Genomic DNA, 13818 nt, shown 5'->3' with positions numbered 1-13818 from the left:
CAAGGTTTTAATCTTTTTTGTTAACAAAAGGATAGCAACTATTACTTTTGATTTAAACGAAAAAAACCAGTGATTCTATCAGAGAGATAACTAACTTTTAGTATCAGCTGAGTTCTTCCATTTACCTGAAGTCTTACTGCTGTACTAAAAAGACAGTTTCATTTCTTTAGTTTCCCCCAAAATAACCACAGTTCAAGCACAGATAAGCCATAATTTTACTTCCTGTAATTCTGTGCGTGTGATCTGCTACTATAAGAAAACAAAAGCTACCTACACACAGCAGAATTCTGCTCCTCGACGCAGCATGCCATGTGCTCTCCGAACTATTTTATTATCATCGTGGTTGAACGTTCCTTATTGGCCCACTAACATGATACACAGCATTTAAATTTCTCTCCCACGCAGTCAACGAGGGGAAAGGAAAAACTGAAGAACTTCGTTTGACCATAGGGTGCCGTCAGGTATCAGCCAGTTAAGAGTCCCAAAGCAAGGCTTAACAAAAGGGAACGCCACAACATAAAATCAGCGTTCCTCCAAGTCTACCTGTTGATGCCACCGTTGAGGTCTGCCCTCGAAGTCCCGTCACTTCCTACCCGACCTCAGCACCGGCAAGCCCCACACTCCCTCTCCGCTCCTGCGCCGGAATCCCCACCAGTCCCCAGCTCGGGGCCCCGAGCCCGCGTCAAGCCGGGCCATGCCGGCGACAGCGCCGCCCAGAGGCGGCACCGCTCGCCCGCCGCCCCACCGGCCCAGAAGCCCTGTCACCCCCCCCACCGCAGCCCCGCGCCCCGGCACCGAGCCGTAGAGAGCTGTGGGAGCCCGCGACGGCACTGCCGCCCTCCCCTCTGCCAATAGCACGCCCTGCTCACCTTCGGGAAGGTGCCCTCCCGCCGCGGGCTCTTCGGGTGGTCGAAGTGGCCGCGGTCCAACATCAGGTAGAGGGAGAAGATCACCACGCAGAAAACTGCGCTGCCGAACACCGTGAACTGCCGGCTCAGCTTCATCGCCATGGCCGCCCGCCCGCCCCAGCCGCTCCCGGGCCACAGTCGCCTCTCCGCGCTCGAGGACTGGAAGCTGGGGGAGAAGGGGGTGGAACTTCTCCCGCTGCGGCGGCCCGCGGCACGGAGCGGCCCCGAGTCTTCTCCTGAGAAGTGCGAGAAGTTGCCCCCACCGCCCCTCCGAGACCTCGCCCCCGCGCCGAGAGACGAGCACAGTTTCCGGCAGAGAATCAGGTTCGCGGGTAGGCTGACGCCCAGCGGGGAACTGGCGGCGGCGAGAGGCAGCAGCGCTGCGGGACCGACCGAGCACCTCGGCTCCCGGTTCCGTGCTCCCTTCTTGCTTCCCGTTCTCCTCCAGCGGCCGCCCCACCCGCGCACACGCTGCTGCCGTCCTTGATGCACCGCGGACCGCTGCGCGCCTAACAAGCCTCCACGCGCCACCACCGGGCCTCGCAGCCGACCGGACCGCCGTGCCCCGCCCCCGCGCCCGGACTGAGGGGCGGTGCCGAACGCTTGTCATCGGCACCCGGCCACGCCTCAGCCCCTTCCTCCCAAAACGGCCCGCGCAGCCGCAGTGTTCTGAGGGGGGTGGTTGTTGCTGTCGTGGCTGCTGGGACGAGGAGTACCTTTCGGCGGCGGAGAGAGCCTGCTGTCTAGCGGTGCCGCGTAGCGGTCTTCCCGAGGCTGTCGCCGCTCCGCCTGGCGGCGGTGTGTGACAGTCTCCGCCGGGAAACGATGCGGCTCGGGGGGAGGTGAGATGGCTGAGGTGGGCTTCCGCCTGCCTTCCCGGCCCTTGTCGTTCCCTACGGCGGAGTGGGGAGAGGAGAAGGGAGGTGTGAAGAGACCTCCGGCCCTGAGTGAGGCCCAGTGTTCCCGTGGCGTGTGTCAAAGAGCCGTCGCACCTTTCCGTGCCAGCTCTGTGTCTCTGCTAGCAGCATCAGATGCAGTGGCTGGGTGCTGTCAAGCCCTAGCTTGGGTCTGGCTGTTCTAACACAGAAGCACCGTGTCTGCCCGCAGGAGTAAGTCATGGCTGTAGCAGGCTGACAGAGGTCCTGCCATTTGGTTTCCCTCATGCTCCACGGCAGTTTAGCCCCTTCTAGTTTTCAGAGATTGAGTCTGCCCAGGTTTGAAAATGGTCATTCCTAATATCTTACTTCAGATGCATTGAGTGCTGCTGAGAGCTAGACACATGCTGAACTCATCTTTTACCACTGTTTGTGTGCTTCTTTCTTAAAGCGTGTCATTGAGACACACCCCTACGACTTGAAGTCAGCGTGTATGTGTTAGCATCACTACTTTCTTTTCTTCTCACATGAAATCCCCAAAAAAGTTGTTAAGACTGTAATAACACACAAAAATTTGGCCAATGAAGTACGGTAGGCTGTTGCAGGAGCCAAGATCATTGCAAAGATTTTCCATCTTTGGAGCTTTTCCCATTATCTTGCAGAACCTACTCGTTCCAGTATCTTACAGAGCCTACTTGAGGGCTTGATTATTTGTAACTTCTCCCTCCGTTTCTCCCACTGGGCAAAAACTTTCACTTGTCTAATTCGGCCTTGGAAAGACGTTGCAGGACTACAGTTACTGGGGATGGACGTTAGGAGCTACTATGGAGGGCATTGCTGACAGCTGAGAAACTGCCTCTCGTACGTGGTGCGCTGCTGTACATACTGACTGCCTCTAATTCAGTTTTAACACAGAGGAATGAGAAAGAGCAGTTGAAAATCATCTGAGCAGTGGGGACTATACAGGGAATACTATCTCTAGGAAGCATAACAGGAAGGCAGTATTTAATTAAAAAATATGGTATTATCCTAGTTATTCTTAGAGTTATTCACAACTGGGAAACCATTCTTGGAAATGCAAATCTTTAAATGCAAATACAGTTTAAGGGGAATAAACTAATGGGTGGAGATAAGGTTCTGCATTAGTGACATGAAAGTAAAAAGCAATGTCTCAGATATGTTGTAAGACGTCACAGAGTAATATCAGTTTAGATTTTTAATTAGTATCTAAAGAATATTAAAAAGTAAACAGTAAAGTCTTCATCAGAGCAGCAAATGTTATACTTGTTAAAAAGGCCTTTTACAAGTGTAAAATTAGTACTACTTCAGAAAGTCTGTTTTATCATTATAAGTTTAGTAACAGAAATAAATGTAAACCAAGCTTAGCTTATGTTTTGCTGTGATGCATTTCTATAAAATATTACCTTGACCATATGACTTAGCCTGTAAAGTACAAAAAATGGGTCAAATATCAATCATCTATATTCATACAAAGATTAAATGTATTAGAGTCATGTTTCATTCTTTCTGAACTTTTATTAGGGGCAAAAAACTTATTATTATGGAACATCACTAGTGCTCTTATGCATTACATGTTTTGAATCCACAAGTTTTAAACTGTGTGCTATAAGGAAGAAGCTGAGCACATCTACTAATGCGCTCACATTATGCAGTAATGGCCTAAGCAGCCATGATGGTCAAAAGGACATTTGGTAGTGAATTTTTTGCTATGCTTTGGAGCAATGCCTCAGAGTGTTTGTGAGTATATGGGAATGTGTTATTTCATGTCCCAAGTTGACAGAAAATAACTATTCATTTCTACAGAAGTTCTAAATCTTTATTTGAAGAGGTAGCTCACTGTAGCTTCAAATGCAAACATCCCTAACAATATTGGATATTTTTTTGGATATTTTTAATGTTTGGTGTAAAAACTAATTAAATCACAGCATATATTTGCAATTTTCCTTTTCTTGGAAAAATGTTGACAATGTGCAACAAAATTTGCATATGTCTATTGTTGCTTACTGCCTTTTAAATATAAAGCTTTGAAATTGCAGGCACAAAGTGTGCTGTATTTTCAGATGGTATTCTGGTTCTTATTTTTTTCGTTTCATCCCTTTTCAATTCAGATGAAAAGTAAAGCATGAAAAGAATATTACAAATCATCTTTTGAAAAATTCCTTTTTCTGTTGATTGATGCAATTGACTATTGGCAAGAAGTTTGTGAAAAATTGTCCTTAATGTGTGAGGCTCTGTAAAAAGCAACCAAAAACCTGCGCAGGCAGCCCAATTTTAAAAAGCCTATAAGTTATTAAAAGCAGAAGACAAAAATTGATAGGGTAACAATCATCACAGGAGTACAGATTCACTAGTTACATTTCTTTAATCAAACCTAACCCTTTTGGCTTTTCTAAATTTCCCTAAGAAACCCTAAAATAGCTAGCTTTTATGCTGTCCACACATGTATCTCACACGTGCTAAAGATTAATTGTGACTGCACAAAGCTAACAATATTACACTTCCCAAAGTGATGGACAGTATGTCTCAGCTGTCCCAGCCATGCCCTGCGGAAGAGGAGTGTGTTCCCTGGCTGGGAAAAGCCAAACAGCCTGGGCTGTTTGGTGTTGAAGGAGGTAGTGGCAGCTGCTCAGCTGGTTGAGACTTCAACAGAAACTTTTGCAGTAAATATGTGTGCAGTATGAAGGAGTTGACACCTAATCAACAATAATGTAGGGGGAAAAAATGAACAAGATGAGAACTTTGTTACATATTGGAAAGCAGAGAGAATGCCCATTACCTTGTCAAGTACCTTTGAACTTCCACCAGTTCATTTCTGTGCTTTTACTGATGTGCCCCATATCCAACTCTATCAGCAAGGAGATAGATGCCTTACTAAGGCCTCCTGGGCAGCAATATCCTGTGCAAGAACTGTAAGGGATTTTGAACTAAAAAAGACCCACAAAAACCAAAAAACTAACCAACCAACCAAAAAACCCAGGAAAAAAAAGGGAAGATATTTACATGCTGAAACATGTTGCAACAAGCTTGCATGAACCTTGCAGAACACGACCTACAATGTAGAGAGGCGCTATACTTGGTTGCCTACTTGGTTACGCTACTTCATGGCACAATTTAGAAAGCAAAACAAAGAAATATCACTATTTATACCGTTCTGGTGAGGATGGCCCTGCAATTCCTGTGGGAGATGCATGAAAGAAAATTTTGTGACATGGTGTCTTACAGTTACAGCATATTAGAAAGGCAGGAAGAAGCTCTTCTATTGGCAACAGAAAAATAAGACTCAGTTTCCTATCATTTTGCTCCCTTTTCTTTACTTTGTTGTAATTCAATAAAGGACAAGCACCATTTTCCTCAGTGGTGGCATTTATTGGCTTATCTTCCCCTCAGGAAACCTTATTTAGGTTTAAATAGGAGTTAAGCTAATTGTGAAACTTCTCCATTTAGGAATTAGATGTCTGTCTTCTAGATGAGTGCCTATTTTTACTAATTCTGTAAGACTCTTTAACATCTTTGTTACCATTGTTTTTCTGTAATGTTTGATTGATATGCCTTTAAAACTTACAGAAGAGAGAGGACACATGAGCCTTCTTATTAAAGAATTGTTTTTTCCTCATTAAATAAGGAACAGTGCTGAGATTTTTGATAAAATATTGTTCTTTGACATATAAACATTAAATAATAAATGCAGTGTCCTCCACAACCACAGCACAGAAGATTGGAAACTAGCACTGATAGAAATGTGTGCTATCAAATATTGCAACTGGTCCTCAGACTCAGTGCCACTGGTCCTCAGACATCTGTCAAATGCCATTAAACAGGAATCACTAAGTAGCTGTGATAACATCCTGTCATTGTATCTTGGCTTGTCTGTTAATGATGTTGCATTCCTACAGTCAATTATTAATTAGCTCCTTAGCTCTTTCTTCTCTTTCTTTCTGCTGTGAGGAAAAATGTGTGAATGATGCAGAAGATATTTCCCAGTCTCCTCTCTGCTGGAGGCAACAAGGAGAGGATTGACTTCTATAGCTTTTTCTTCACAGCATGCTGACTGCATCACAAGCAGTCACATGCTTGTCAACATGACCATGTCTGCTCCGTAACCACACTGCCAATGTCAGCAAGATACAAGACTAAATTGGCACTCTCTGTGGTGATGACAAGTAATACAGGTGTCTGATCTGCATTCAGAAATTCACACTGTGTCATTTTATTCTTGCATTTGTAAGGGCTAGATTAATTTGCATGCTTATGCTTATCATCATAGAAGGAAACCATCTTAGTCAACAAACATCACTTCATTGATGCTGCAGTTATGAATCTTTGCCTTTGTAATTACTAGGACAAAGATCTGTTTTTCAGAAGGGAAATCAGTCTTGAGAAGTTTGTTTTGGTTTTGTTCATTTTGTTGCTAGAAGGAAATAGCAGAAATTTCAAAGCTAGCTTAAGAGACAGAGAAAATGGAGATGCAAAAACTTGTCTTTTGGAGTGGTATAACAACTGCAAAGGAGTATATGAGCATGCATATGTATACATGCCAGGTACAAGATCCCTATAAAAACTGGGACCTCAGCAACAGGTGGAATTACTTAATGACAGAAATTTAAGATGATCAGTGGTTAAATGCCAGTATGCTCATACATGCATGGTAATGCTCTTGAAGCCCCTGCTTAGTGTATACTGGCAAATGAGACTTCAGACAGGTGCTAGAAAATTCTAGTTGGTGTAGTGGTTCTAGTGGTTCATGCCTGCTGTGCTTTCAGAAAAACTGAAACAAAACATTGCTGCCCTTCAGATGAAACTTTATTTTGATGTGTGTCAAATACAGCAGATACAGCAGACTATTCACTAATTAATATGCGCATTTTGTAGTACATAGAGGTAATCTTCGGATTCAATTTTGATTTAAATCAAGATCTTTATTAGGATTCAAAGTCGGTTTAAGCTGTTGCTTCAGTTACATAAACACTAAACAAGAAGGTAAACATTTGAAAACTTCTCTGTAGTTAGAAAATCAAGTGATACTAGTTTCTGTTTTTAGAAACCACAAACGATCTACCGCTATCATTTACTTAATAACATAGAGGGGGAGTTGTGACATTTACTGAACCTTTTTTAAATTTAAGAGGAAGAAAAGTGGTGAATCTAAAATACTAATGAATTAGTGGTTTTTAATTTCTTATCACCTAACAAGAAGAACCTCTCTTTCATTGTCATTACAAAACAGTTAGGGATACTGCTTCAAAAAAGTTTCTTACAAGGAAAAGTATAGCTTTATTCCAGAACTGATTTCACCGTTAAGCTGAGGCAGCAAATCTTTGACTAGATAATATATTTCTTGACTGAACAATTCTCTTTCCCTGTTTTTTAAGACATCCTGCTTTCTTTCTGTGTATTTTATTTCTACTGTGCTAATGCTAACCTATATTTTAGCTGATATTTAAGGGCTAGCCTTTCAATGTTTACATAATTTCAAAAGAGTTATAATTAAATTTACTGAATCACAGCTCACACAGAGTGGGAAGTCAGGCCTTTAATGGTACAGTTTAAGTTTACTTAAGTAGTCACTAATGCTAACAGTCAGTCTTAATGTTTGGCGCATTCCTGAATTCACATCACCTATCTTGTGCTGCAGCATTAAAGATCATGATGGTGCATGGTCAGTGCAGTCAGGCAAAACAATGAAGCTGATACCTAAGGAAACAAAAAATAATTTGTTTTGAGACAGCTGGGTTCCTGAATTCAACTCTTTCTTTGATTGCAGAAATACTTTTGGTGGCTTAAGCAAGACAACATAGGTTTATATTAGTTCAAGCTGAATGTTAAACCACACCTTTAATTGTAAAGCAGTTTAACTGGCAATAAAGATAAATTCACTTACAAGTTTAACCGAGGGGTGCAATGATCTGAATTTTGGGTGTGTCTGAATTCTGTGTAACAGTCAAATGCACAAGACTAAAATTCATTACTGGGTCCTGGATTTGTTTTCTTACTATGACTAATGAAAAGCTATTGATAATTCTGTTCTGATGTACCCTGCCTCTGCAGAGCAAAGATACTCTCAGGGCAGCTAAAGCCAAGATTTCCAAGGCCAAGAAAGAAAACTGTGAATTTTGAATTCAGACTGTCATCATGGATGGACATAGGATTATATTTCTGGAGTTCTGTTATTTCTTTGAAAGAAATACAATATCTTACAAGGCATCCAGAATAAGTTGAAGGAAGCTGAGTATTATACTGGACAACAGAATTGTTCTGATCACACAGGATTTTTGCGTTTATGCAGTTTAGAAATCACTTGCCTGACTCTCCAGAACGTATAGAAATTAGTGAAAATAAGTGAAACTAGTCCTGTGAATCTTGCTATCTTAAAACAGCTTGAATTCTGGAATGGAATGAATTAATTAGTTAAAACACATTTGAAAACCACAAAAGTCTGGTAGAAGAAATAGAAACAGACTATTTGTCTTTTTACCTGGCAGTTGAAAGACCAGTTCCTAACCTTGACCCTAGGCCAGGTGTCTGAAAAGTTATGTACAATATTTGTTCTGAAACTATCCAACTTGCAATAAAAAGAGACAAATCTGACAAATCTTAGGAAAACTTATATTTTGTCCCTGCTCTCAGAGTTACCTGTCAATAAAAGAATGAAAGAGTAAAATACTGAAGTTGTATTACTGCTACCTCTGTTCAGGGATGAGATAAAGCCTTAATACAGTTGGGTGCATGGAGCAGTCACCTTTAATTTGTTGAATTAAATAAGCTGTTAAACTCTTTCTATTAAAAAAAAAAAATAGCTGGACAACAATAACTGTTGAAAACACAGACTTAAGTATCATCTACAAGTCTATAGAGTCTCGTGCTCTTAGGCTTACTTAGGTTTCTTTCAGTATCCAAATGAATCAACAGCTACCAAATACTAGTCTTTCTTCAAAGGAAGAAAAAAGAATTTGAAAGATAAAACCTTTGAGCTATATTTGACCCCAGATGGAGTAGAGCTGTGACCAAAGCAGTTTTCAATTTGTTATTCCCAAGCTCTGAAAAAAAGACTGTGCTTTCTTTGTAAATAAGTGGAACTTAAAATAAGTAGAAGTTAGTAAGTTCCATCATCTTTTCTTGATTCCTTTTTTTTTTTTTTTTCCGAACAGAAGGTTTATATTTGATTAGACAAAGCAGAGGGCATGTTACTCTTGTACTATTTTCTAACTGAAACATTATTTTTCATCTAACAACAGTTTGGGAATAGACATATTTTTAGTCTTGTAAAATAAACTTGTCAGTTACAAAAAGAGCTTCATATGCATCCAGAAATATTTAAATATGTATCTGTAAATGTTAGCAAAGATAAGACAACAAAATAGTGTATACCAGGATATGTGGCAATTAGAAAGCTATGCATTCTAATAGTTTAGAATAGCTTTACAATTCCATGTTTTTTAACATTGATAATGGCAAGTGTAGTATAAGGGAGATATTTTAAGGAATATCAACAAGTTGAAAAGAAAACCTGAATAGATAAAAAGATCATCAGTAGTTATTTTAAATCATTATTTTGTTATCACTGTATAGGTTCTTTTTCTGCATCACAGTCAGTCTTGACCCATCGCTGGTCAGTAAGACAAAATGTCACAGTTAAATTACATTTCTGAAGTGAATTATTTTAAATGTGTAATCTTACAGCTTGCCTATGATTAAAACAAAACAAAACAATTTACTTATCATAGTTGGCGCGCTCGCTTGAAGTCTTAACACAAGCACTATGGAATCCAAATTATATTTCCTAGTGTTATCATCAGCCTGGTCATTACTACAAAGATCTATCAATGATACTTGACTTCCTTCAGCACAATCTGTCTCTTTGCATACAGTTCTCTAAATAATTCTTAAGCATTTACTGGTGAATATGAACCTGTTTGTCAAATAAAGTAAGAGCTCTGTTAGTATATTTGCATTTGAGCTGTGCCTAAGCAGACAAAATGATACTGCAGTTTAAACAGTTCTCCCCCAGCAAGCCAGCATCACAGCTATTACTGCAGAAGAAACTTCACTAGTCCAATTTTTTAATTATGCTTCACAGGACAAAATGTGATTGAAAGCCTTACTGTGAAATTCCAAGACAGCTTTCTGGTAATGGTACTTGTTCCACTTCACTTTTATGCTGTTATGTGCTTTAGAAAAATATCTTCTAGTATCTTAAAACATTGTTATAGACATATTGTATCAGGATGAGTGAGGATTTTTTTGTTGAAATGGGAGGCAGCAAAGCCCAGAAGTACAGCCAACTAAAGAGGAATGAAGTGCACCAGATTTACGAAGATTAAGGAGCTACAATATAAACTTGAACATTCCTATTAAGGTACTTTTTTAAATATTCACCACTGACACATTAAATTGGAACCATGGTACCTTCTGTTAGTGATAATGGCCAGTGATCCGATCTGAACTGTAAGACACCCTTAAAATGGTGCTTTCAGAAGAGAATGTTAAAGCTGTAAATGCAGATGGTGTTGAGAGCAAGAGTTAGATGTTTGGAAATGTCTGTGGATACAGTAAAAAAGGTATTTGAGTACATGTGATGCAGAAGTGACTGCTTCATGAATACAGACAGATTTTCTCCAAAATCCTTTCTCCACCTTCTTCTCAAAATGATAGCTGTATATAATTCTTTGTTTGAACTTGGACATTTACTATCATTATAACATGATTCTTGATAGCAGTCAAATATGAGACATAGTTTGCAGAGTTGTTTGCTAAGTAGTTTTACTGTAAAACTGAGTAGGAAAGAGTGATCTTTAGTACTCAAAGGATCTTGCATCTTTCAGACCGAAAGACTTAAGTGTGAAGAGTGCACTATTGATCAAAATATCAGCAGGCTTGACAAAACAGAAAAAAAATCACTTCTGTCCAGGTAACATAAAACCAGGTTTTCGGTCTTCCTAGAAGTATACTTGTAATCTCACTCTGGCAGAAAATAATAAGAACTGCTATGAATAAACATACTGTCAGCGGCAATTATGCTCTGTGTGCACTGTTAAATGGCAGATAGCATTCTGGCAGAAGCCATTCTCCCACATCTTGATAACCTGACCAAATTTTGTAAGAAATTAAGGCTGGCCATTAACCCTAAAGGAGTGATACGTATCCATGCTAGTTCCACTGTTGCTGTGTTACTCGGTATGCTATTTTGCATCAGGACCATAAATGTTGCAGCCCTTTTCTGGGGCCCTGTTGGGGCTCCTAACTGACAAATCGTGACTGTTGCACAGATCTGCCTTCAGCTTTTTTCATGTCTGCCCCACCAGATGTCTCAGGACCTGCCTTGCGATATTAAACTGGTAGCTAAACTGTATGCTGGGCATGCTCTTGTCTTGCCTTTGGTCTGGCTTTTACTTCTTGACATTGTTTTTTTGTGATTACAGTCCTTACTTCCAGTCCTTGTATTGGCCTAGTCAGAGCAATTACTGTGACAGCCCATGTTTTGCTTATGATCTTTTAACATATACTGCATAGACTGTATATTAATACTTTCACTTTTTAAGTAGCATTTTCTTGACAATTCTAGTTCAAGAGAAAAGGAATCTATTTTCTTTGCCCTGAGATACACACAGATGTCAACATTTTCCAAAGCAATTATACCTTTTCACATTTTTACTTTATACAATTTCATGTCCTGTCAAAACATTCTTTTAAATCTTACCTTGGCCACATAGCAAAATATTGGCATATCTTCAATTGCTTGAAGTCAGCAGGCAAACTGAATATCTTATTATCATCCTTGGAGCTAGAATGTCCTCTGGGCCTCACAAATGTTCTGAAATGTGATCATGCCACAATAGCATGAGGGATATTTTCTGTAATAATAACTGTCCTAAGTGTAAGGCATTTTTAGCCTTCCCTCTTCCAAAGAGACATGTCACAACCTGTGCTGAAATGAGTGTTGAAATTTACTCTGAAAATGCTGATTATCTTTTCTGATGCTGTCATTCTGCAAATAGAATAGTACCTCTCACCCTTTCAGTATAAGATAGTTCCACTCATCAATACAGCATTCATGTTGCTAGCAGCAAGACATGTTAAGGAAGATAAATGACACTAAAAAGAATAGAAACAGATGGATTTCTTGGAACTTTGCTGATGTAGTGTGGCAGATATTGTGGAGCCATGCTATATGTTATACCAAGACTAAAATACAGAGAAAAGACAACCCGCAGGACACTGCATCATATACTCTCCTGTAAGACACAAGGACACCCTTGCCTGAAGCCGTGTATCTTTTTCCATAGTCTTTTTCTACCAGGGCTTGATGAATCTGGGAAAGGCAGCCAGATCTGATTACACCCTAGCAGAAGAACCATACTAGCTTCACTGTGTCTGCTAGTAAAACCTCCTAGACAGTAGACAAGCATTTCTTAGACTGAACTGTATGGTCCAAGCAGCACTGGAAAAGGAACATCTCTGGGGAAAAGAATATGATTCTTCAATATTCTTTCAACTTTTCACCAGTATTAAAATTACTGGTATTAAAAATGCTGGTGAAAAATACTGGTGGAAATACTGACAGAAGGGAAAAGGCGTGACTGTAAGGATATTGACAACTTTCCTTAGCTTCTTCACATTTTGCAACATTCATTCTGGGAGCATGACAGTTAAACTGTATTATCTGACGAACCTAAGCAGGTAGCGAGTTTACCTTGATAAAAATCCTTCTGTCAAAAGCAAGCTTATTTAACTATTTACTTATTGCCTAAGAAAATTTCCAAGGAGGTATCCATTAGCATAAGTATTTTTCTAAAAGGTTGGTGTTCTGAATCAGCAAAAGTGTCATTTGGGGAAATTGATATAGTAAGAAATGTTTGGAGATGCTGTAGAAATGAACCATATCACATTTGCATTCAGAGACTAACCACAATCCAATATGCCTTTACCTCCACTGCAGCACAATAATTCACTATTGATGCAGCACTATAATTCACTATTTTTGTACCTCTTTGTACCTCCGAATTTTTGTACCTCTGAATTCTGAAAACTAAGCTGTGCTTCTGAAAACTAAGCAGCTTTTTGTAAAACTAACTAAAACTGAATTCTGAAAATTAAGCTATGTTTTTGTACCTCTGAATTCTGAAAACTAAGCTGTGCTTCAAAAGGTCAACAGAAATGGCACTGTCTTGCAGTTTAGACTTTTGGATGTTATCCAGATGCACTAACTTTATAACATGATAAATAATATTTTACATACTGCATTAACTTGGGTTACTTTTTTACATTTTGTAGCTCATACTTAATGAACTGCCTTTATCTTTCCCATCTGTTCTCCTGTTTGTTCAGTTCTCAGGTACCATTTACTAAGAAAGTAGATAATAAAGGCCCATTCAGTACTTCTTAATAAGCTGGACTTCTACAGGCTGAGACATAAAAGAAAGGTGTAACCTCCCTCCTGATCTTATAGGTCGGAGCTAAATAATAGAGGTGTTTGAGTAACTGATCCACTGAACATAGAAAACTACTCTTTGCTTCCTGTTTTGATCTTGTCCACTGAATACTGAAATTAAAACAGGAAAGTATTTAGCTATGGTTTTCTTTACAATACATTCCTGCTAACAGTCCTTATAGTGTTGCTAATGTTGAATATATTTTCTTCACACTGGATTTTTTATGGGTAACATAAAAAATGAATACTTATTATGTGAATTTAAACAGAAGGCTACATTTTTTGCTCTTGTTTTTATAAATGTTAGCAGTTTGTATAATACCTGGTCCATTTAAAGAATTAATTATGTCATTTTTTAAATGTGTGACATATTTAATATAAGTGCTCATGATATGGAAATAATCAAGAACATTAAACTGGATACTAAAAGTATGAGTTACTGTAATTTTACTAGAGTAAGCCTCTTGTATATATCATTACTCCCAAAGCTGGCTGTACTAATTTGTCTAGCTTGGGTCACTGAGACCATTCCTAGGGTCCTTTTGCATCAGTCCTATGAGGATGTGATCAGCAAGTTGCTCATGCAGAA

At 39.7% G+C, this 13818-nt stretch overlaps 1 protein-coding gene across 8 annotated transcripts in view; it reads right to left on the bottom strand.

Moving 5' to 3' along the window:
- MAN2A1 (mannosidase alpha class 2A member 1) overlaps positions 1-1498 on the bottom strand; it is a 147869-nt gene extending 146371 nt beyond the window's left edge. For 6 of the 8 annotated variants that reach the window (XM_065661427.1, XM_065661429.1, XM_065661428.1 and 3 more), the window contains exon 1: positions 870-1498. In XM_065661427.1, the coding sequence (XP_065517499.1) occupies positions 870-1010 (141 nt within the window). In that variant the 5' untranslated portion in view covers positions 1011-1498. Of the gene's footprint in view, positions 1-543; positions 586-869 lie in introns of those variants that run through there. The other 2 variants (XM_065661426.1, XM_065661433.1) reach the window with 2 other exon arrangements.
- Positions 1499-13818: the final 12320 nt, after the last annotated feature.

Source organism: Lathamus discolor, chromosome Z, assembly GCF_037157495.1.
Source record: "Lathamus discolor isolate bLatDis1 chromosome Z, bLatDis1.hap1, whole genome shotgun sequence".
Classification (NCBI taxonomy): domain Eukaryota; kingdom Metazoa; phylum Chordata; class Aves; order Psittaciformes; family Psittacidae; genus Lathamus; species Lathamus discolor.
This window is presented reverse-complemented; position numbering and strand designations above follow the sequence as displayed.